Raw genomic sequence first — 24,881 nt, 5'->3', positions numbered from 1 at the left:
AAAATGGTGCTGCGCACCTGTTAATGAGCACTGCGCACTTGTTGGAGAAGCCTGAATTGCCTCAAATCACCTCCAAATTTCCTAAAAAATCATTTGATGCCTGTCCCAAGTAAGTATATCATTCTTCCTTGCTTTGAAGAGTAATGTTTGGTTGCTAGGGTTGTGTTTGGATTCCTTTAGAGCAAACCCTAACTAATTGTCAAACACAAAACCCTAATTAATTACTAAACTGCCTCTCATAAGTTATCAAAGGTAGTTTTTGTTCTCTCTTACTCCATTCACATTGAGTTTTCAAAGTCACATTCCCTATCCCCCAATCATCAAAGTTCAATCCCCAAAATCCCACTCTCATTTACAAAACCCTAGCCCTATTACACTATTCCCAAACCCTAACTCCCAAATCAAGCCATCCCACTACACCCACTTCATTACCAAACCCTTATTCCACATTATAAAACCCTACCCATTCCCTTCATTCCCCTCATTCCCTAAAACCCCAACATTCCCTCAAGCATTCACATTCCCATACATCTCCCTTACCTTATATTTTAAAATCTCTTGATACTCATCTTGGTCCCACCATAACTCTTCATTTTACATCACCTATCACATTATCAAAAATACATGGAGGGAGGCATAGACTTGAGAGGGAGGAAGAAAATTTCAGTGACACTTCCAGAGAAGCACATGTGCCAAGAAAACCCCATAAAGGGGGAAAAATCATCCGGGAGGAACCTATCAGTCTCACAGAATTACTTGCTTGTCCTCTTGCTATATCTAGTTTCAGACATTAGTCTTGCTATGAGTTTTGTGAAATGGTGGAGAGGGTAAAGTTTCATCATGAGCTTGCTTGGTTGTTTGTCACCCATCTACATAATGGCCAAGTGAATCTTGTTGGTATCTCCTTCACCTTGTCACCTACCACTATTTCAGAAGCAACAGGCTTCCCCAATGTAGGTGAGCAATGGAATAAAGGATAGTATGTGGACAAAGAACATTATGAGCCTTACATTAAGGCTGGATATCACAGCAAAATTAGCAGAGTATTTCCCTTCAAATACTTAGAGAACAATTTTGTCCCTCTCATGAAGCTTATTATCAAATATTTCACTTGTGAAGGAAGGTTTTCCCGCTTGTATGCATATCATATCAGGTTGTTGATGCATTTTACTAGGGTGAGGATGATGAACCTCCCTTACTTTATATACAGGAACATTGAGAAGATGGCCCACTACGTTCAAAGAAAACCTTTCCTCAGAACCTCAGCAACATTTACCACTTCTCATTGATTAAGATTGTTGTTTTGCACTAGTTAAACTTGTCGAACATACCATGGGAGACCTTTATTGCCCATGAGATGTTCAAAGGCCCTCAAGATTCATCAGTGCCTCAGGAGGAAGGAGGACCATCAGGACAACCAGATGTCCATGAAACCAAGACTACAGGTGTGCAAATATTTGTTACTTATGAGCGAGGCACAAGGAGTATTTTTGTTGCTGCCAAGCGAGTACTATCTCCACCAGGGGTGGAAGGGGTCTTGCCTTCTTCACCAGATTATAGGCAAATGCTATCTCCACCAGGGGTGGAAGGGGCTTTTCCTTCTTCTCTAGCTATACAGGTTGGCCAATAGTCAAAGAGTAGAGACAAAGAGAAACAAAAGATTCATGAGGAGAACCCTACTAAAGGGAAAGACAAGGATTTATTTTGATGGAGGAGGATGACATTGACTTGGGCTCTCAAGGCTCAAGAATCAAGGATATGATCATCAAAGAGGAGGAGCCTGAAATACAAGCCTTATTAGTTAACCTTAAGAGAGCTAAATGGATCATTAAATACCTTGAGCAAGAAAACAAGTAGCTTATCGACAAATAAGATCTCATGGAGCTGCAAATCATCAAAGAAAATCGGTGAAGGTCCAAGAGGGCAAAGGGAAAGTTGACATCCATTGAACAAGAGAATGACCAGGAATATTTGATGGAGAAGGTGAATATGCACTTGGAGAAGTTGCTTGAGAAGGCAAACAAAGAGAAAAATATGCTTCGCTACATGGCCTACCACTACTTAACTCGGAACAAGATTTGCAATGCAAGGACAAAAAGGCTAAAGGCCAAACTAAGAAGAGTTTTTAAGACGAAGAAAGAGCAAGATAAACTCAAAATCTTTGCTGAAGCATCATTGGCCCAAAAAAGAACCTAACAAGGATCCCTCATGCCAAATTTCAAGAAATTTTGAGCAATTTTTGTCATTTTTAAGTTTTTGAATTTAAAAAAACAGGTTTTTCCAATAGGTACGCAGCGCCACTAGCGCTGCGCTTTTGATGGGGACATCCTCTTGTAAAATGGCTTACATATTTGGAATCAACATGGAAAAATAAGTCAACTTAGAAATATTGAGAAATTTTGGACAAGGTCTTGGTCACCAAAAGGGAAAAAAACACCCAAAAATTGCCCTCTCTACCACTTTTTTGCCACACAGGAAGCAGTCTTGGGAGAGTCAACTTTTGGAGGGGTAAATGAGCTCCAAATCAGAAAAATCAAACTGTTCCCGAAACTGGACAGGCAGAGATTTCCAACAAGCCAACTTGCACTTGATTTGGACACCGCGAAGGCCTCCAAAACTGGCCTTGAAAAGGCGCTACGCTTTAAAATTTTGGCTCTGTGCATTAAATTGATTTTGCCAGTTTCGCCTAAATTTCCAATTTTTTCCTAGTTTTCATGGAAATTGAATTTTTTCCTCATTTCTTGGTAAATGTATGCATGGTAAATGATGAATTTGATGTAAATATGGATGAAAATACCTCATAGGGTAGATATGTCAAGTTTCAAATGGTTTTGATGATGAATGAATTGGCTTCCTAAGTTTTAGAGGCAAGCTGTTCCACTGTCTACTTGTGTGTTCCTAGTTTAGATATGGTTTAAACCACTCCTCTTCTCATGGTTTCGACCCCTGATAGCTAGCTTGAGTAGTTTCCTTGCCTATATCATGTACTTTTTGATTCATTTATAGAGGTTGGACTCTTGTGGAAGCTTTGAACTCTATTGTATATCTCTACAGCAGTTTGGCAAGGAATAAAACCAGGTTTCACAGCTTTTTTTGTGGGATTCTTGTGACAGTGAGTTTATGTATTATTTCTTCTTTGTAATGAGTTTTTTTTAATGTTTTATATGTATCCAAATCTATCTTTCTCTTCTAAAACTAAATGAATCAAGGTGAATCGGAAAAATACAGTGTTGTGCTTTGTCTTGGGAATGCATTTGGTTTTCAATGTTTTCAACTGTTTGAAGAGGAATCATAGTTTCTTTATGCCCTCCTCAACTCCTCAGCTATCTTAAACTACCATCTCAATCCATTTCTAGTACATAAACCCTTGTCTACCTTGCCCCAAAGAACATGACCGTATCCCTGAGTTGATTTCCTGGACCCAATCTGCCTTCTCCAATTGATCCAGCAACCAAAACCTAAAAATCAAATCACAAACGCTAATATACTATACCTAGCCTAAAATCAGCATTCATTTCAGTCATCTCAAGACATAATTGCAACCATCCTCCCTGAGATTGACAAGGAGAGAGCCCTCTCCCGACCTAGTAGGGCTAGCGACCAGGTTAAGCATGGTTTGTAGTTACCCTAGGATTGCCTCCCTTCAGCCTGAGGTCGACCTAGGCTCTAATAGGAAGATTGCAAGGGAATTACAGTAGACATCAAAGGAGCGAGTGTGCTAGCAGATTTTGAAGTGATAGAGATTGTTTATGAAAACAATCCTTATCCCACATTACTAGGAATAGATTGGGCCACTGACATGAATGGAGTGATAAATCTAAAGAAGCGCAAAATGATTTTTGAGAAAAAGGCACTACACGTAGTGGTACCTTTAGACCCTGCAGAAGGATCACACTACATAGAACCAATGCGCGACATTGATAGCGACGACGATCTGGACTGCATTTACAAGATAACCATGTGGGAGAAAGACTTGGTAAATCCCACTGTAGATGGCCGAATCTCTTGGGAGCACAAAAGCTCCTGCACATCAAATTCTAACGAAGAGATAGAATGATGGCAGAACTAGTTACACGAGGTAACCACGCTCAACTGTAACATGATGATAAGGTCACTATGCTGTGTAGCAACAAAGACAAGAGTCCTGCCTACGTATGAAGGGTTAAGCGATGTGGAGGAGTTCCTGAACAAATTTGAAAAAGAAGTGCCGGAACAATAGCATTTTGACACTCTGAAATGGGTACTTCCCGCTACGCCCACAACATGGTGGGGTACGCACCAGCAGAATTTTGAGGACTGGCGTGAATGCAGAAGGATGATGCACCTATGATTTGGGAAGCCTTAGCTGAGGTTAGAAGACAAGTATGACAGACAGAACAGCCTACGCGCCCACCTTCCTTGATGGATACAGGCATATGGTGCGCAACCTGCACAAAAGCACACTGTTCGCGTGGTAAGAAACACGATCGGTAAGCAGGAGCGGGCAAGACAATGGCGCGAACAACCCCTCCGTTTGGGACTAGGAGGTATGGTAGGACCAAGCGCGCATAAGGTTATCTATGTGGAAGCCTTTGACAAAGCGTGCGAAGTACTGAACAGGGTCCACAATGTGAAAAAGATTGATTGGGACCTGCGTGTACCAGCGATTCTATGGGCATATAGGACCACGTGCAGGAACCTGACCACGCAAGTACCGCCAACGCTGGAATATGAGACAAATGTTGTAAGCCCTCTAGTACTTGAAAACCCTAATCTAGCACTGGTAGGGACGATGGTTCATGGAACCCTGGAAGCAGAAATCCAACAGGGTACGGTTAAGGAAGAAAAGCGCCCTGGTGAACGCGGAAGTCAAGAAGCTGGAGGACGAGATAAAGGAAGATTTTCTCGCCTAAAAAACTAGGATGGTAAGGCAGGGTGCGTACGATCATGCTAACATGTTTGAGCACTATCGCCGTGAATTGATCAGTCTGATGCCTTGGCTTGGACGGCATATTGCTAAGCATAGTGACCAGGGTAGCATGTTGCAAATGGTGAAATGCGTGATGCCGACCGTAATAATAAAAGGTGGGGATTCTCCAGGAACCATGATGGAGGACCAGATGGAACTTTACACGGGTGGTATGGACACTTGACTAGCCCAAGGAAACACAGTCTTAGCACTCCAAGCAGTTGAAAGAAAAAACGGGACTATAAACTACTCTGTTCGGAAGCTACGCAGGGTTGGAGCTGTGCGCAGAAACAAAAAGTCACAAGGTTCGCGACCGCGTACGGGGGGCTGTGTTGCCACACGGGTTGGTCGGAAAGTGACTGTTGAGGTCACTATTCATGATGGGATGCTCGACTTGAGGCCAAATGGAGCAGGTAGCGGGCATTTAAAACGCGATTTATGGGCAAGATTTGGGAAAATTTGCTGCCAAGAAAGCATTAATGAACTAGAATTGGCGGGAAAGGTCGAATTCAAATTGAAAAAGTGCTATAACATAAAAAGGGATGCCTAGCAAATAACACTTGGTCATTTGTGAATTGAGTGATTGAGCAGAGCCCTGAGTGTTATGAGCCAAGCATTGACTGAGCCCTTGAGTTCGTGAGTGCTATATTTCTGGACGAGTATGATGGCAACTGCTCATGATGTTATGGACGTAACAGAAATGATTGTCGAGGAGGCCGCGTAGGCCCTAACTATGGGGGATGTTCCAGAAGGCACTGGGATTGTGGTAGAAATCCCAAAATCACCATGCACGCCAAGACCCAAGAAGGAAAAACAAGCAATGGTCCCTGTACGTGTGTCCCCGCAGAACCTGCTGTGCACCAAACTGTCAATGGAGGAGAAGGGGAAAGCCGTCACCATAGAGACAAATGAAGAAGAAGAAGATCTGGAGGATCTTATAATCATGGAGGAAGAGGATGAAGGCATGGAGGAGAACACTCAGCATATGGACCATGTGAAAAAAGTGCCCGTCTATGTTCGCCCTTGAAAAGGGAAGGCGAAAGTGCTCAAGGACCTAGATGAGACCAAGAGCTCGCCCCAGACCCCGCTCCTCCTAGATAATATTATGTTTGAAGGCACGCACGTGGGATGTGTGTCGATCCTAAAATTTGAAGATTGGGACCTCGCTAACCATGAGAATTTCCCCCACCTAGAGATAAGGAACCTCATGAAGCCCAAGTAGAACACCGCGGCAGGGGTTATAGAGCTAGAGCTGCAGAAGTGGTTGCGTGAAGTGGAGAAGGCTGGACTACTGAATTTTCTTTGGTTGTCGCACTTCCATCGCGCACCAATAACCATTTTCATCATCAGGCAGCTGCTCTGCCTGGCGCATGATGGGTGTTTGTAGCTAGAGGAGCCCATCCCCATTATGACAGATCTGATTCACCACATCTCCCAGCTTCCATGCAAGGGAGAGGACCCCACAGACATATTGGAAGGGAAGGGCAGTGACTTGGCTATCGTGGAGGCCATGAAGAAAACATACAAGCTGGAAAAGGAGAAAAGGGGCTACGCCATCTCCAGCATCAAGGAGAAAGAAATGTGTGTGATGACCCAATTCTTGGTAGGAAAGGCCATGCGCAAGTGCCGTGCAGACGAAGTACCTACGCCAGTGGTAGCACTAGTTGATCAGTGCACAAAGGGGGTCTAGTTTAATTGGTCCAAATTCCTCTGCAAGGATTTTTTAGAAAATTTCCGTGAAGCCCAGGAACAAGGCAAAACATTCCACTATGCATGGTTGTTGCTGTCCATGGTACTTGTGGCTGGGGAATTACCAGAGGACAGTCAATTCCCCATAATTGACAGGGATTTATCGGAGGTCGCGAAGTACGCTTTGCTCTAGGCCACAAAGGATGCTAAGAGGATATGTGATAGCAAAATATTCTGGGTGTTCATGGAGATGAACCTTAGAATGGGTATCAACCACAAGCTGTGGTTGTCACCTACTATTTACAATAGTTTGCAGAGTTTTGCAGAATTTAAAGCGGACATGCATAACATTTATATCAGGGCGCGCAAGGAATCGACTAAATAGTGGACAAAGCTACCCTTTGTAGCCACCGACGATGTCATTTTCAATGTACTGGAGGCATGGCCATTGGAGTGGCAATCCCAAGACATCGCAGAGATCGAGAAGTTGGCGGTGTAAAAGAAGAAAGATGAGGCCAAGCTACGCATCGCATAGCTAGCCAAAAAACGAAGGAAGGAAGCCACCACAGCAGAAGTACAGGCAGTGCGGGACACGGCACAGAAAGCCACTTAGCAGGAAAAGGCTGCAGCAGCATAGGAGGCAGTCACGAAGGTGGGCGAGGGCCACACGACATAGGGGAAGGAATCAGAGGGAGTAGAGACAAAAGAAGGAGGCGTGGACCCACGAACCGCGTCGACCTAGCTAAAGCACTATCACCCAACAAAGTAGGCAGGGTCACGTAAGAAGGTCAAGGCATCAAAGTTGTCCATTGACCCGATCACCTTAACCAAGGGTAATCTGCATGAAATTGGCGAAACGGTGCACGATGTCACCTCTGAGGCTCTCTAAGATTTCATACAGGAAAACCAAATTGTGTTGGGGGACATCAAAGCACAGTTGCAGAAATTATAGGCGTGGCCCTCTCAAGTTGGTACCCTTTCAACCAACCTTGTAGTTGAATCCATGGCAGCAGAGTAGATGTTGCGCATGCAGATGATGAACACCATAGTACTACCGGAAGGGGCACTAGTGACATCAAATGAGGCCATAGGCCTTCGGTTAGCGCACTGAAAGGTCTTAGTATTAATCTAGCTGCACTCTCGCGCGAGACCTTATATGTGTTGCAGGATGGGATAACTGGAGAGCTGTGAGCTAGGGAGAGTTGCACGCTCCAAGTCGTTATTGAGTAGAAAATAAATATGGAACAACTAAAATTGCAGTGTGATGAATTGGTGTCGTAAAATCAACAGCTGGTATAGGTGATAGACGATGCTGGCAAAGCATCCTGGAGCTAGCCATCCCAACATACATACTAGCGGAGGCGCAGATCCACAAGTTAGCAGTAGGGGTCCGCGAGGCTAGGGTGGAAATAAAAACGGTTCAGCTGGAGCTGAATCTTCAGATCGCCGAGTTGCAGTTAAAGGTGCAACCATCCACTCCCCGGAAGTCAGAGAATAGCACGCTAGCACTATCATAATGGGGTTGGAGGAAATTGGAGGTGCAGTGCGAGACTACACCAGTATGTTGGAAGAATCACTTGAGGTCGTCTCAAATCTGCAGGAGGACCCCAACATCTAGCGATTAGAGACAGAGGTGTGAGAACTCCAACAACAATATGATAGTGTCTGAGGAACTGCAGAGATGGTGGTCCTTAATTAGAGGCTTGCACGGATACAGTAGGCTAAAGCACTAAAGGAGCAGGTGGATGCGGCATGACATAAGGAAGCAGTCCTGAAGGCGTGAATTCAACCTTGGATCGACAAGGCCTTCACCATCACGACAGAAATCGAAGGCAAAATCACACACATGTAGGGGATGCACACATTGATGTAGAGAAGCACTCCCAACACAAAAGTCTCGGAACATCATATGTAGCAAATCCAGCAAGCAGCAGCTAAGTGTGCTGCTGACCTCCGCGCAGTTCGAGAACAATTGGAGGGACTCCATGCAAAGATCACCACACCGACAGAGTGACTCAAGGGCGAGTCATGATGTTTATGTTGGGGGCATGTTGGGCATGGAATCCCCCCAATCATGTTTTGGGGCTCAAAGCCCAAGTTTTGACCGAATCTTGTTGTAAAGCTCTGCGAATTGTGGGCGCGTGGCACAAAAGTATGATAGAGTCACAGGGTTGTCTGACCTAGTTTTGTAATGTAATATCGACTGGATAGACCTAACCATGGTTCATGGACCATGGGATTGTATCAATAGAGTGAGGCTCTAAGTGTAAAGGAGAGAGACAATAAAGGAAAAAAGGAGAATAGAGCATGAGAAGTCTAAGTGATTGAGTGGCAGTGTGAAGTGTGTCTTTGGGTCGTAGAGTAGGAGAAGGCTCTGCAGCTGAGTGTGCAAAGTCCTAGTAGTCTGCAACTAAGTGCGCGGACCCCTGAAGCTGAGTGCATAGGGCGAGTTGATTATGTAACCACGGAAAGAATCAATAAAGAAAAGGTTGGTTATAATTCTGTGTATTTGTTCCTGGGTTAATGCATGATTGATATAACTTGCTTATTTACTGACCTGTATGATGTTTTATGTTGTTAAGTATAACTAAAAGCACTCAAGTAGACAAAATTAAATAACATTTAAGCAAGGTCTTGGGTAATAGTGCAAAACACAACACAACCCTTGGATAGGGTTGCACGAAGGCGGTGTATTAGGTCGCGAGGAATGGGAAGGTGTGTGAAGCAACCTGTGCACAAGGAGAAACCGCAGACCAGTTGAACTCATCAGACATCTCCAAGATGCGGAAACCTAGTTCTAGCACCCTCCCATATTACTTCGGGTAAGACCTCAGTCCGCGCTCCACGGACTGTTGCCTAAAGGGCCAGTAGTACCAGGATTTGTTTGGATAACTAACTCTGAACCTGGGTCAGGCCCCAACAAGCCAATAGGTTGGTAAATCACCTTTTCTAAATCTTGATGTTAAATTCGGGTTGCCTATGTAAAATGGTGAAGTGAATGCAGAGAAGCTAGATAACTGGATTCATCAGTTGGAGTTGTATTGTAGAATTCAGAACCTTCAAGAGGATGATATCAAAATTTAGTTGGCTTCGTTGAGAATGGAGGGTGAAACACTTGTATGGTGGGAAGTGAGGACTCAAGACGAGATCAAAAAACATGGTAAGATCTCTATTTCTTGCTCTGATTTCATTGCTACTATAAAAAGATAGTTCTACCCTTTAGCTCATATGCAGAAAGCCATTATGAAATGGAAAAATTTTAGACAGCTGAAAGGAAAAAATGTGCAAGAGTATACTCGAGTTTAGGAAAAGAGCTCTTATGCTAGGAGTAGACTTACAGTCACAAGATACCTTGCTAAAATACATAGGAGGGTTTCATAGCTATCTTCGACATACCATTCTTATGTTTAGTCCCACGATTCTTGATGAGGTTTTTGTTCAAGCTACACACCTCAAAGCAAGAGGGAAAAATGTACTGGAAGAAGGTAAGAAGAAGCCATTTCATAGTGGTGAAAAAAGGAAGAAGTTTAAAGGAAAGTAGAAGAAAAATGCTTCTATTAGGAAAGAAGAGGAGAAACCTGTGTGCAAGAATTGTTCCAAGAAAGGACATGATGAAGCACATTGTTGGAAGCTTCATCCAGAAGTACGACCGAAGAAATCTAACAATAAAGGGAAAGAGAGGACAAATGTTGTTGCACAATAAGACTTGGGTTCAGACTCAGGAGATAAAACAAAAATCGCAGCCACAGTCACCAAGGGAAAATTTGTGGCAAAATCAAGCACAGAGAAATCTGCAGCAAGCACCAATGCAACAAATAACTCCCACAACATTTCAAATGAGGAAAATCGAACCGAGTTGTTCCATATTTGAGTTATTTCCAAACATACAAAGATCGATACACTGTTTGACAGTGGATCTCATGCCAACTTAATTTCTGTGGATTTGGTTAAGAAAATGAAACTGGAAACCGTGCCCCATCATAAACTGCATTCATTGGGTTGGATAACCAAGGATGCCAATTTGAAAGTCACCCAGAAATGTGTTTTCAGGTTTGCAATCACCGCTAATTTCATTGACGAATTCAAATTAGATGTTGTGCCATTGGATATCTCAGGGATTGTATTGGGAAGCCCGTATTTGTATGACGGGAAGGCCATTTTCCACAGATTTGATAACAAATATCATTTGTTAAAAAATAGAGTGGAGTACATTGTGAGAGACCATTGCAGAAAGCTTAGTCTTTCTTTAGCAAGCACAGGTGAAATGAAGACACTGCTCAATTCCAGCAAGAGTGTTGTGCTCCTTATGATCAAGCTAAAGAATGACATAGAGGAGGAATCCTTTGCAGGCTGTGATGTGAAGCTGAAAGCTAAATTGGTTGATATGGTCAATCAATATGGAGACATGTTTCAAGAACCAAAAGGATTGACACCTAAAAGAGGAATTCAGCATGAAATTCAGCTAGCACAGGACTATCCGCTCCCAAACATCGGTATGTATTGAATGTCAATTCTGGAAAGCTTAGAAACTAAGAAAAAAGTCCAGGAATTGTTAGATAAAGGAGTAATTCATCCTTCTACATCACCATGTGGTTCACCAATTGTATTAGTACCCAAGAAAGATGAAACTTTCGGCATGTGTGTAGATTATCAAGCTTTGAATAAGATTACAATAAAGAATCGATGCCCACTGCCTAGAATAGATTATTTGCTAGATCAGTTGAAAAATGCAAAGTGTTTCACTAAATGAGACTTAAGAAGTGCATATCATCAAGTTATAATAGTTGAGGAGGACATATGGAATACTGCTTTCAAAACAAAACAGAGATTTTTTGAGTGGATGGTTATGCCTTTTGGTCTTTGTAATTCTCCAGCTACATTCATGAGAGTTATGAATGATGTTTTAAGATCATTTCTTGATGTGTTTGTAATTGTCTATTATATGATATTTCGATATTCAACAAATCACGAGAAGAGCATGTCAAGCATGTTAGGAAAGTTTTGGATATCATAAGAAAAGAACAACTATTTCTAAATATGTCTAAATGTGAATTCGAGAAAACTTCCTTAGTGTATTTGGGCCACATAGTTGGAGGAGGTGAGCTGAAGATTGATCCCTCTAAAGTTTCGGTCATTGTGAATAGGCAAATACCCAAAGCAGTCACATAAGTAAGGAGTTTTTTACGAGCAGCGCAGTACTGGAGGAAGTTCATTGCCAATTTCTCCTCCATAGCAGCTTCACTACATGCATTGACCAGCATGAAGGTTGTCTTCCAGTGGGGAGGCAAACAAAAAAAATAATTTGATGCTTTGAAACAAAATATTAGTTCAACCCTAGTTTTTTCATTGTCAGATTTGAAACAACCATTTTAAATACAAATAGATGCAAGTGACTACACCATGGGTGCAGTTCCTATACAGCATGGTAAGCCCATTTCATTTCATCTTGAAATTTTTAATGGTGTTGTTATTAATTACCCTATGTATGACAAAGAGGTTTATGCATTGGTACAAAGTGTGAAGAAATGGAAGCATTATTTGATGGGAAAAGAAACCATTATTCACATCGATCATCAGCCTCTGCAATGTCTACAATCTCAAACCAAATTGCAGAAGTCAAGGCACTTTTGTTGGATGGGATTTTTACGGCAATTGCACTTGGTAATCAGGTACAAGAAAGGAATATATAACAAAGTTGTTGATATTCTTTCTAGACAGGTTGTAAATGTAGCCATTTTACTCAAGAATAATTTTGTTTTGCCTGAAAGTTATGTTGAACAATATGCACAGGACAATGAATTTCAAGAGGTGTATTTAAACTTGAGTCAAGGCCACCAAGTTGAGGAATTAGACTACCATGTACATGATAAATTTTTGTATCATTTGGGAAAACTTTGTGTTCCACAAGCAGAGAGAGTAAATGTCACAAGGGAAGTGCACACTTCTCTTATTGCTGGACATTTTGGTGTAAGTAAAACAATGGCAAACCTTCAGAGGTATTTTTATTGGTCTGTATGCTTGAAAGTGTGTCATGTTTTATAAGAGTTTGTTCATTGTGTGTAGTTAGTTAGCCTAGTAAAAGGAAACTAGGATTGTACACACCACTTACAGTGCCTTCAAGACCTTGGGAAAGTGTTTCTATGGATTTTGTAGGAGGTATTCCTTTGTCAAGGAAAGGTCATGATTATTTGTATGTAATTGTGGATAGGTTCAACAATATGTCCATGTTAATGCCTTGTAAAAAGAAAATTACAGCTGAACAAACAACTCAAATTTTCTTTCAAAATGTATGGGTTCATTTGGGATTGCCTACTTCTATTGTAAGTGATTTTGATTCTCGATTTGTTAAGAATTTTCGATCAAGTTTATTGAACTTGATGGACACCAAATTGAAGAAAAGTACAACCTTTTATCCACAAACAGATGGTCAAACTGAAGCGGTTAACAGGATAGTCATTCATTTGCTAAGAGGATATTGCAACAAACATCCTAAGTTGTGGGATGAATAGTTGCATTATATTTAGCATGCTTACAACCGAGAAAAACACTCTTCTACTCTAACTTCACCTTTTGAGGCATGTCTTGGTTATTTTCCTAAATCCCCTTTGGATTTCATCTTCAAGAAAGATGTAGTTGTAGATGAACATAGTGACATAGACAAAGAAAAGAAATTCATTGAGAAAATTTAGTTGATTCACCAAAGAGTTCAAGAACAACTAGAAAAGAGTTAAGGAAAGTATAAAAAAGGGCATGATAAGCATCATGTGGATCATCAATTTCAAGTAGGTGATGAAGTTTGGCTATACATTAGCAAGGAAAGGCTTCAAGGTGAAGGTAAAAAGTTGAAACCAATTCATTATGCTCCATTTAAAATTCTAGAAAAGATTGGTAATAATGCTTTCAAGCTTGATTTGCCTTCATATATGCAAACCTATTCCATTGTTAATGTTGAAAATTTGAGATTATATGAACCTCCTTTGATTGAAGATCAAGGAGAGAATGTTCAAGTTCCATCTATTGAATACTTTTCTCTAGAATACCTTGATGTGCTTCAGCAAGACACTATACTTGACAAAAGGACAAGGACAACAAAAAGATGAAATATTGATTATCTTTGGGTGGGTCTCAAAGATACACATCCATTAAAGGCTAAATGGATTGAAGTGAGGAAAGTGAGGGAATAGTACCCTCATCCGTTCAATAACTGAAAGTGATCCTTTTGGGGTCCAAAAGGCTTCTAGTGGGAAGGAGCGATTAGGTGCTCAGAATTATGTTCAAACATCAAAGTTTCAGAATCTTGTCAAACTCAGCTTTAAATTGAAGGGTCATTATGAATCCAATGGTGTGAACGACACTCAAATCTGAGTTCGTATGCAAAAGTTACAGCAAGTCAAAGTTCAAATTTGACTTGCCTACATGGTAGGATTAGGATGATGTGGCAAGGTCTTCAGCGAATAAGGAGGCACCAAGTGGCATCCCACTATGATTGGCCCTCACAAATCACATATCACAGCAATAAGTAGTTTGGGTTAAGAATCGCCCCCCAAGCAGAGCCAATTGTGATTTGCGATATTGTATATCACAATCGCAGGAAAGGATCGACAAACAGATATCAGCCTCGGTACCAACAAGGTTGGGAGTTACGATGCGATGTGAATCGACAAACAGATATCGGCCTCGGTATCAACAAGGTTGGGAGTTGCGATGCGATGTGATCACATATTGCAATCGCAGAGGCAATAAGAATTAGCCCCAACAAGGGTTGGGTTGTGATGCAATATCGACCCCAATTGCGATGTAGTAAACCGCAATCGGATATTGCAATCACATAAGATGAAATAGTTTCGTAGTTTATCACTGCCAGACATCGCTGATTATGATTTGCGATAAGGCCGATAGGATATGGCCTGCGGTGCTTCGAAATTCTTGCCTGATTAGCAAATTTTGGGGCTAATTTGTAGTTTTTTGTCGGTTTTGGAGATTTGAAGGAACAAATAGTGGGAGAACTGGGAGAAGTCATAACTCATTCAGTTCTTATCCAAATTTGATGCAAAAGAGTCAATTCTAGCAGTTTTGAGCATTTTGAACTCATTGAGACAGGTTTCATAGGCATCTGAGCATTGTAAACACACTTTTGATGTAATTTGAGCATAATAGAGAGACCCAAGCCATTGGAAGCTGGACCAAGGAGATATAGCACAGGAGGGGTGAACTCCTTTATCATATGCTTGTTGAGTGTTGTATTTTGATATTCATTACTATTATATTGCTGATGTTAAACATATGTTTTTATGTTAAATTGTTCATAACATTTACATAGGAAAATCTCATGGGAATCTGTTAATTATTCAAAAGTTCTGAATCCTTAAGCACTTGAAAAAGAAAATGATAAGCATATTCGGTTTATTTTAGAATGGGTAATTAGCACAACATTACTAATCTGCTCCAACTCAAATCAGTGAAGGTCTCATAATCAAGATTTGTTGAGTTTGTTGTTAGGATATTTTTGAAATGATTGTGCACTTCCTTTTTCAACTCCTCTTGTCCTCTTATTTCTCTGACTTCATCAACCTTTATGATGTCTATTTGATTAATAATCCTCTGCATATTTGTTGAGTTATGAAAGAAGGCTGCATTTTTATCTCTTGCCTTTAGCGAGAGGTTGCGAGATTTTAATCTCCATTCCTCTTCCTCAACTCTACTTTCTTTATATATTTCCCAATAAATTTGCTTCTGGAGTTGGCTTTCTTTTGTTTCTTCCTGTTGTTATTTTGTTTCTTAGGTTGTCTCCATTTTTTTAATTAACTCTGCCTTCCTTTTTTGTGTTTCTTTATGGTTGTTCTTGCCCCAAATTTTCATTTCCTTCCTCAATGTTTTTAGTTTGGATTCCCAAACAAAGTTTGGAGAGCCTATAATATTTTGAGACCAGACCTCTATTGTTATTTTTTTACGTCCTCCCTGTTGTTCCATAATGGGATATATCGAAATGGAGTTGGACCTACGTTCCCTAGAGACCCAAGAGTGATAGCCACTGGCTTGTGATAAAATTATGAGGTATGGATAATTCTTTATATGATTGAGCTGAAGTTGTTGGATATTTTTTCCTAAACTAGGATGTGATCTAACCTTTCTTTGATGTTGCTTTTTCCTATTCTTTTATTACTCCATGTGTATTTTCCGTTGTTGGGAGGAAAATCCAAAAGGTTGTAGGAATCCATAATGAGATCAATGGAATCCCTTGATAGATCAACATGGTAAGATCCTCCAAACTTCTCATCAACATTCAAGACTAAGTTGAAGTCTCCTCCAACTATAATGTTGTTGTTTTGAACATGGGGAAGAAAAAATTTCAGGGAATTCCAATAGACTTCCTTCTCTCTATAATGATTTGGCACATAGACATTTATTATGCAATATTTCTCTTCCGAGATTTTGTTTCTTAAATCTGTTTTCATCCAATTCTGATCTTTTATTTAATGAACTAACTCCAATTTCCCTTTCCTCCAAAGAGTGCAAATGCCTCTCGATGCCCCTGATGCTTGGAGAGCTATGCCTTCATAGTTCCTTATTTTTTGGATCATTTTCCCTGAGTCTTGTTCATTTATTTTGGTCTCTTGGACCATGAGGATGTCTAGATTTTCCATTGCTATTAAATCTTTAATTGCATTGAGTTTTAGTGGGCTTCCCATTCCTCGACAGTTCCAAGAGACCAGATTCATTATTTATTTTGATTGGGGGCAGAGGGGCCTTTCCCTTTGGAAGGATGGGGGGTTTTCTCTTTGTTATTTTCTAAAAAGGAATCCATAGGCTGTTGAGTACCCATAAACATCTCCTTTGCAACAACTTCATCTCTTAGATATTTATTTTATCTTCTTCCAGGTTTTTTATGATGATCAAGGGAAGAAAGAGAATCTTTGGACTGATTCCTTGTAATGATTCGATCAAAAGAAGGAGGGGGGAGGGGTGGGCGGGGCTAAGGAAGAGGATGAGGAAGAACGGTTGGGAAAGGGAGGGAAGGGGAGGAGAGAGGAGGAGATGGGGGGAGAGGAGGGAATGATTGGATCTTCAAGTGGACCGAAGGGATTAGATACCAGAAGGTTGGAGGAGGGAGGGGGAGGAATGAGAGGGGGCAAAGGAGAAGAGGGGGATGGAAGGGGAGCTGAGAGAATAGGGGTTGAGAGAGAGGAATTATGAGATGTATTTTGAGAATATGAAGAGGGCTGAGAAAATGGTTTATTTACAGTCTTTTTATTTTTAACTTGTTCCCATTTTGGATCCTGAACTTCTACTTCTTTATTTTTTTTTTTTTCAGACATCTATTAGAAAAATGGCCATATTCATGGCATACCTTTCATTTGAATGGGATTTGTTCATAGTCCAGCTACTAAATGTGCATCCAGTTGTCGAATTTGATATTTACTACTTTCGGGAGTCCTTTTCCTAGGTCGACTTCAACACATATTATTGCACATGCATGCATATTCTCCTTCAGCTCGCTTCTGTTGATATATTTACCCACTGCATTTCCTATTGCTTCAACTGATTCATCTCCCCAAAAATGGAGGGGGAGGTGAGGGAGTCACACCCAGACTAGCACAACATTTGGCACATCCAACTCTGAATTGAAGTCTAGAGTTCACCTGTTTAGATAGAGACCCATAGTGTCCATGAAATATGAACCATTACTAAATATTAGGTCTTTGTCTTCTTTTGTTAAAAATGGAATGTATAATAGCCTCTTCCAGAGAATGTGATCAAGATTTTTCTGCTGATAGAGGAGGACCAATTCCATTATACCCACTTCTGGATAGAGTGGGGGGAAGGCCATAGACCTGTGAACTGTCCAACTAGACCACACTCGGAGAGAGAGAGAGAGATAGAGATAGATAGAGAGAGAGAGAGAGAGAGAGAGAGAGAGAGAGAGAGAGAAGCACGACGAGGGAGAGAGGGAGGTAATATGATTCAGGAATGTCTTCTATTTTTTAAATGAACTTGGAGACTGAGGGTCTGGTTTGAGGAGTTTTAATGGAAGATAGAAGGGAAGCGATAGCCACTACATTTTCATCTTGTTGAGTCAATTGAGAAGGACTATGGAGGGAGTCACCATCTAGAGGAGGCTCCAGAGGGACCATCGGAGGTAGAGGGCTAAGGCCGAGCCCACCTGGAGTAGGGGACCTCGGGAGCCAGAAGGCATGCATTTTTCACTTCAAAAATGTAGAGTGGGAGCTAGCTGATCAAATTTTTCTTTGTTATCAGGAAATAGAAGAAAACCTTATAAATAATAAATCAATGCTATTTATTATGGTTACACAATCTTTGGTAAAAATACTTGAATATTTATTTCAATTTTTAAGTTAAGTTATAAAATGTTCATATTTATTTTTATGAAATTATAATTAAAATATAATATTTAAACTATATATTCTAAATTAAAATATAATATTTGAACATTATATTCTAAGGGCAAGGATTTAAAAATGGTTTTTGAGTAAGAATTTGGATTATCTCATGAGAAACTCTTTGATATTTTCAAATTAAACAACTTAAAATCATAATTTTTAAAAAATTGTACTGAATTTTAAGTAAAATTGACCAAAATTAGACTACAAATATTCTAAATGTGAAAAATTACAATTTAATTACACAATTTATAAATGTTTTCCCTAAACATGAAAATTTTCAATTTCATGTTGACCATTTATGAATATTTATGGATTAATCACAAAATCTATGACATTCTGGTTGTAATTCAAGATTTTATGCAAAGTCACTTCTTTAATGTTATCGGTTATACATAATGAAAATGCAACACAAATACCTGGGAACTAGTGCCTTATTCTTTTCTCTATGCATGAGTTTATTCATGAGAGTAAATGCATGATATAATGTGACCAAAAGAACCTTCTGACATAATATTTTACCTTCTATGAGATTCCTGGATTGTAAAACCCTTATATTTCCCTCTAACAGTCACAGTTCGCACTTTTATCACTGCAACTCTCACCTTAGTGTAAGATTCAACACCTACCTAATGAAAGGGATAATTATTATTTGCGGGTGAAAAATAATCTTGAATCAATTGATAGAGTGAAAAACTTTGGAAAATGTCAGTATTTTATCTTTTCCTCTTTCAACAAAATATATGAGTTAGACAATCTCAAAAATGAAAATTTTGATGGACTAAAGAAAGAAAAAATTATGGAAAATTTTAATGTAGTTGTACAGTGTAAATTTTACCCTCATTTAAATTATGAAGTGATTTTTTTTAATTGAAATGATAGGTTCTCGGATGGGGGTGTAAATCTAGTTTTAACATCAGCTTTGAAATGATCACTAAATTTACCACTTGTTTGTGCCTGGTTTCAATGTGTCAAGTAATTTCATGCTCATCTAGCACAATACCACTAAGGTCTAGTTGTCTTAAATGCCACAAAGGTCTAATCGTCTTAAATGCAAGCACAGAGGAGAAATTTTGTGAAGTTTCAGGGTTATTACTATTATGAAGAGAGTTCATTAGTCTGCGAAGATGCACAATGACGAAGTGTAGGGATTGAGTCTTTCTCGCGTCGGGTTATGGTGGTTGTGTTTGTAGGGACCTCATTGATGGAATGGTGTATTAGAGGAACAATGTTGGTCTCAAGATGTGTGCCACGATATACATCTGTCCTGTCTAGGTCCCATAGTGGAATGGAAATTGTTGGCATCTCTTGCATCATTCTCTTCAATAAGCTAGTTATAAATGGATGGACCTGATCTCACAATGGTGGTGCTACGTTATAGTTGGGGTTGGTGGGGAGAAGGAATCTTCACTTTTCTCTCTATACTCTCTCATACATTGGAAAATTGAGGGTGTTTGTAATTTTTGCATTGGTAATTCTGACTGTTCTTGGAGTTCAAAGGGTGACCCATAATTAATTATACCCAATCATATACTTGTGTGTGTTTCTCCACATGATTGATGTTTTTTATCCTATTCCTCCACAACACTGTGTCGGGACCAGTGTTTGAGTTGGTTGTGGTCTTACCCACATTGATGCTTCAAGGCACTAACACAACGAGGATCTCTTTTAACTATCCAGTCTTGGTTTGTGGCATTTGGTACCCAGGTAACTTCTCAATTTGGTTCTAGGGTATATCCTCTCTTTCACTACTTCTCGGTCATTATATTTTTTTGGGATAGTCAATTAGATGGTTTTTATCTCTAGTCTCAGTTTTTGTCTGGTGGACGCTCAAAGTGCTTAATTAGTACTATTGAAAAAAGGGTATCTCTCTCTACTTCATCTTTTTTGTGGTTTTGTCAGGGTTCCTTTATTGTTTCCCTGTACATACTTTTGTCATGTCATTTTCATCAATTCTATCTTTAGTTAGTCCATATATAGTGTATAAGTTATAGGGATTAAGGTTGTTCATTTGAGTTCCATTGATACCTTGGGGGATTTATGGGGATGATTTGTGTTTGAGTTGGTTGTGGTCTTATTGTTATATAGTAAAATGACCTCCTCATCATTTTAGAGGGCAAAGACATGATGACTGAAGCAATGACCAAGTTCACAAGCCTTGTTTCCAAGCTAGCGCTGACTATACACTAGCAACCTTCTTTATAAAGCTTCTCAAAAAGCCTAAGGGTGCATTAGTGACCTAAGTAACTCTACTTGTTACCTTGGGAACAACGTTAGTAAACCCTAATGAGATTCTAAGGGTCAAAGGAGCGGATTGACTAAGAAATATCCCTATATTCTCTCCTAAATCAACTCAGAAAAGTAAGGAAACATCCAAGTTCGACCTATTTGGGAGATTACTAATCCTAATGGAGTATGAAAATGGGAAAGAGCTCAAAAGAATGGCAACATCATTGCTTTTACCTAAAGAAACTCATGGAGAAACTTGGCAACCCTAACCTCACATGCTACATAAGCAGAGCTAGGGCTATTATGAAAGAGTTCAGATTATTTGAAAGGATAACTTACTTGATTGTCGAGAAAAGTCTCAAACTTAAGCATAAGAAGTTGGTAAGAAGGGAGAGAGAGAGAGAGGAGCTGGAGGGGTAAGGGAAGGCTGATGTAACCAATGGTTGTAATCACTCTTTCGACATTAATGTAGAACTGCAGTTGTATTGTCCACTCCATGATGTTGGTACTATAATTCATTTATATGTTTATTCAATGTATTTTAGCATGAGTGGCTTAGTTATGTGCAACTAAATGTATTTTGTATGTTTATGCATTGATTATCAAGGTTTTATGTTGTGATTACACTTGTATTTTCTATGTGTAGGACTTGATCTAGAGCCGGCTCAGGGGACTTTTGCCTAGCTGCATTGCGCTCTCCAACAACTCCACACGAAGACTCTAGGTAATTAATCCTTCTTGATTTGATAGTTAGTTGTTGAACATGGACATGCATGTATCTTTGTGACAACTACAGATAATCTTACAGTCTACCAAGGGTCCCAGGAAGACCCTTGAGGGTTCCTTCATCTTCCATACACTGTGCATTAATCCCTATAGCAAAATTGACGACTCCACTGGGGACTACACTTTAGTTCCCAGTTTTCCCAGAAAGTTCCTAGGTCTCTCCTTCTTCTAGACCTTCCTATACTTCTTCATTCCTTTTTTGACCACTCAGGACCTTGCAGCACTCTTCTTTCATTCCTCAGCCCTGGATCTGATCCCCACAACCCTTTTTTGAAGTGTTTTTCCTCACTAACGCAGGTTACCAATGTAAACAGAGCTTTATAAAGCACTGTGGCTTCACAAACAGAGCGTTAGTGCCACCAGTAACTCTCTGTGGGCTTTAGCACAGAGTATTAGTCACCCATTTTTTAATAAACAACAGTGTCTGTGACCTCAAAGGGTTAGGAAACTTGCTTTTGGACTGATAAGGGATCAGTAGCTGTGTTTCTTTGACTGATCTATGTCCTAAACAATTTTTTTTTAAGAAAATAACTTTGCTTCTTAAAGTTTTTATTTTCATAAAAGAAAAAATCAAAATTTTCTATTGTTTTCTGCTTAGTTTGTTAGATCTGCATTATTTGGTTTCAGTAGTTGTTAGTGAGCATTGAAAAGTTCAGTCGGTTTTGCTAGTGTTGTACTGAATAGGATGCATGGAATGAATATTGATGTATGAATGACTCTCCCTTTGTAGAAGCAACTTATTCATCAAAACTGAAAATTTACAAGCATTGTTTTTGCATGACTTGAGTTAGAGTCCCATAAAATCTCATACATCAACACCCCTACCAAAGACTGTAATAAATTACACTTAAAATCTACATAATAAAATCAATCAGCAACTCTTTCTAGAGTAAACACATATTAGTTTAGGCTAGGATCTTGGGTTAGGCAGTGTGAGTACACTGCCCAAGATCATACACCAAAACTAGTGTCATTAAAGAGAGAAATCCTTCTGCACTCATACTACCGAGACCACTCTAGTAAAAGCAGAGTTAAATATGAGACAACATCGGACTGTAAGTGAAGGTAGCCTGCCTTTGCTTGCTCTCCTATGGGTATTCTGTGTATCGAGGATCCCTTTGGGGATATCGGAGCTGAGTCAGGGACTTAGGTATCCTACCCACACAACTATTGTCTATGACTATGTCCCCCTCAGTAGTGTCTGTGATCTGAGGTATCCTTAGTGACCATACTTTTAGGGACTAACACAAGGTGACTGGGGCAGGCTACCCTGGTACCTAACATAGACGGACCTACTATGTCTTAAATTTTTGGGAGGGTGCTCGTCTTCACGAGAGTACTTGGCCCCTCAATTTGAGGTTCGGGTGAAGCTCTAGAGTAATTGTAACAGTACATTTGGCCAGCTCTTTGTTATTCATTGTGATACTAGGTTTCATCTCTAGTGATTGGTGCTTACCAAACAGGGTCATTTCCCTCTACTTGTTGATTGATTTACTTAGTGTACTTTTTATTTTTTAGGTGCCAGAGTGTTATCATTGAGACTTTAATAAACTTCACTGTAAACTTTACTGATAAAAATTATCGACCACTGTGGCTACTTCTGGCCCTCATCGTCAATCTAGACGATTGTTAGGACTTCCCCCACTCACAGTGGAGGATCCGCTAAGCTCCAGTGAACTAGATTCCTTGTCTTCAAGAAATCAATCTCTGAGATATCACCTAGAATCAGTTTGGACATCCAACGATTCAAGCTTACTGGAGGATTTCTTTACTGAAGGATTTCTTCCTCCATACAATCCTTAGATCACGAATCTGCTGGCCCACTCTTGGTTCCCATTGCATATGTACCTCCTTTGTCTTTAGTTAGAACACTTCCACCCATCTCGTCAATGACTAACGGGTCGTGGGACTTTTTGGACACTTTTGGTCCCCCACCACTTCCCCAGTCGACAATCAATACCACACCCTTGATGGCGAACCCCGCTATCCCATTTGTCCCAAGTTCAACCCCTATCATGACACCCTCCACGAGTGGAACCCAGTTTATTCTCGGTTTTGCCCCTTTAGTGTCAAACCCTGTACCTTCGACAAGTTTTACATATAGCACTCCTTATAACGCTCAATATAGCACAGTTAGTGTGGGTCCCTTCAACCAACAATATGGTTGGCATCCATTGTATAGTTCTCACCCCTAGATACTTGATTGTATAGTTCTAACCCCCAGATTCAAGTATCTGGGGGCACTCCCAATATGCATATACCGATCGGAAGTGTAACAGTTCTCCCTCCGTTTTCAGGCATGCATGGTCAGTCACTGATTGACATGAACACTCCTTATGTTAGTCAAGGACTTATGGTTAGTTCTGTGGCAAGCGGGAATCCTCAAGGAGGTCTCAGTCAATCCATGGGGGCACCCTACTCATAACCTCAAATGAGTCAAGGGGGCACTGCTTATCCTGGAGGCACTTCTATCCCCCAACCTAACAATCCCTATGGAAATCCGCATTACAATATCATACCCCAAGGCACCTATTATACCAACCTATGTATAATATTGGGAACAACACGATGGGAGGACCGCAAGGATCCTTAAGTCATATGTCATAGGCCTTGGTCTGATTCGGGGGCATCAAACACTTTGCCTTTCTTGGAAATGCTTGATATCCCCAACTTGTACAAACTTACAAATGACCCCATCTATCATAACTTACTTTGGCGGCCAATCTCGCATAAAATATCAACAGACATCCCTAAGTTCGAAGGGAAACAAGGGGAGGATCCAAGTACACACATCACCACATATCATCTATGGTGTGTTTCTAACTCCATGATGGATGATAGTATCTCGTTATCTCTTTTTCCCCGCACCCTTACTAGCAATGCAGCCAAGTGGTACATAGAGTTACCATGTGCGTCAATCAATACCTTTGGAGCTCTAGCAATGGAATTTTTAAAGCACTTCCAGTTACCCATCCACTATGAAACTGGGATGGAACTCCTCACTTCATTACGTCAAGATACACCACCCACATCTCTGATCATATACATGAATGGAGATGTAGGTGGAGGTTAGTCAAAGCTCCCCTCCCAGACTATCTCTTAACGGATTGGTTCTACAAGTCTCTGCTCCTCCAAATCGCTAATGATGTCACCTTAGGTGGTGCGGTCACAAAAGACCAATCCATTCGTCATGCCCAGCACTTGGATCTGATATATTCGCAGTTTGGCACTCTATATGACATAATTCCCAATGCCGCTGGCAACTCCAATGCTTCTGGTACTCAGCAACCCAGAGAGCACATTGATGGGATTAGTGGCTGTAAAACAACTCAACGGCCACATTGCCCAGATGTTAGTGGACCCCTCTACCAAATCAACTACTCTTCCTACCACCACGATCAACTCTGTGCAGTCTACACAAAAACCCGGTGGTAAGAACAAGAAGAATAAGAAAAAGACCACTCCTTCTGAAGACTAGTCAACAAAGAAGTCTAACCCCAAGCAGAAGGTGGATGTGCCCTTTGACGATGGAAAGGATAAACCCGCTAGATTCCCTTGCAAAATCTATGCCGAATACCACATGACCTATCGCTGCCCGCGTCTTCAAGAGTGAACATATTTCATTTCTAAAAAGGATATTGGAAGGACCCCTGCTGTCCTGAATAATCCTTTCCCCACTCAGCAACAGCAACACCTTATTGCAAACCAACCCCAACCCCCACAACAAGGCAATGGCAGTTCACAACATCCTTCAGTTGGTGAAGGACCATCTACTGTTTACACCTTTGAAATGGTAGATCTATAAACCAGAGCCAAATCTTATGGAGCTC

The 24,881-nt window shown here is 40.5% G+C and overlaps 1 protein-coding gene across 1 annotated transcript in view; it reads left to right on the top strand.

Moving 5' to 3' along the window:
* Nucleotides 1-10,592: 10,592 nt before the first annotated feature.
* Nucleotides 10,593-24,881, top strand: part of LOC149220628 (uncharacterized) — a 48,759-nt gene continuing 34,470 nt past the window's right edge. The window contains exon 1 of the mRNA XM_089387148.1: nt 10,593-11,130. Coding sequence (XP_089243274.1) covers nt 10,593-11,130 — 538 coding nt within the window. The remainder of the gene's footprint in view (nt 11,131-24,881) is intronic.

The sequence above is a fragment of the Pinus tabuliformis genome, chromosome Q, assembly GCF_031772625.1.
Source record: "Pinus tabuliformis cultivar Carrire ecotype Pingquan chromosome Q, CPIR1, whole genome shotgun sequence".
Lineage (NCBI taxonomy): Eukaryota > Viridiplantae > Streptophyta > Pinopsida > Pinales > Pinaceae > Pinus > Pinus tabuliformis.
The sequence above is the reverse complement of the archived record's forward strand: the minus strand, read 5'-3'. Positions and strand labels throughout refer to the sequence as shown.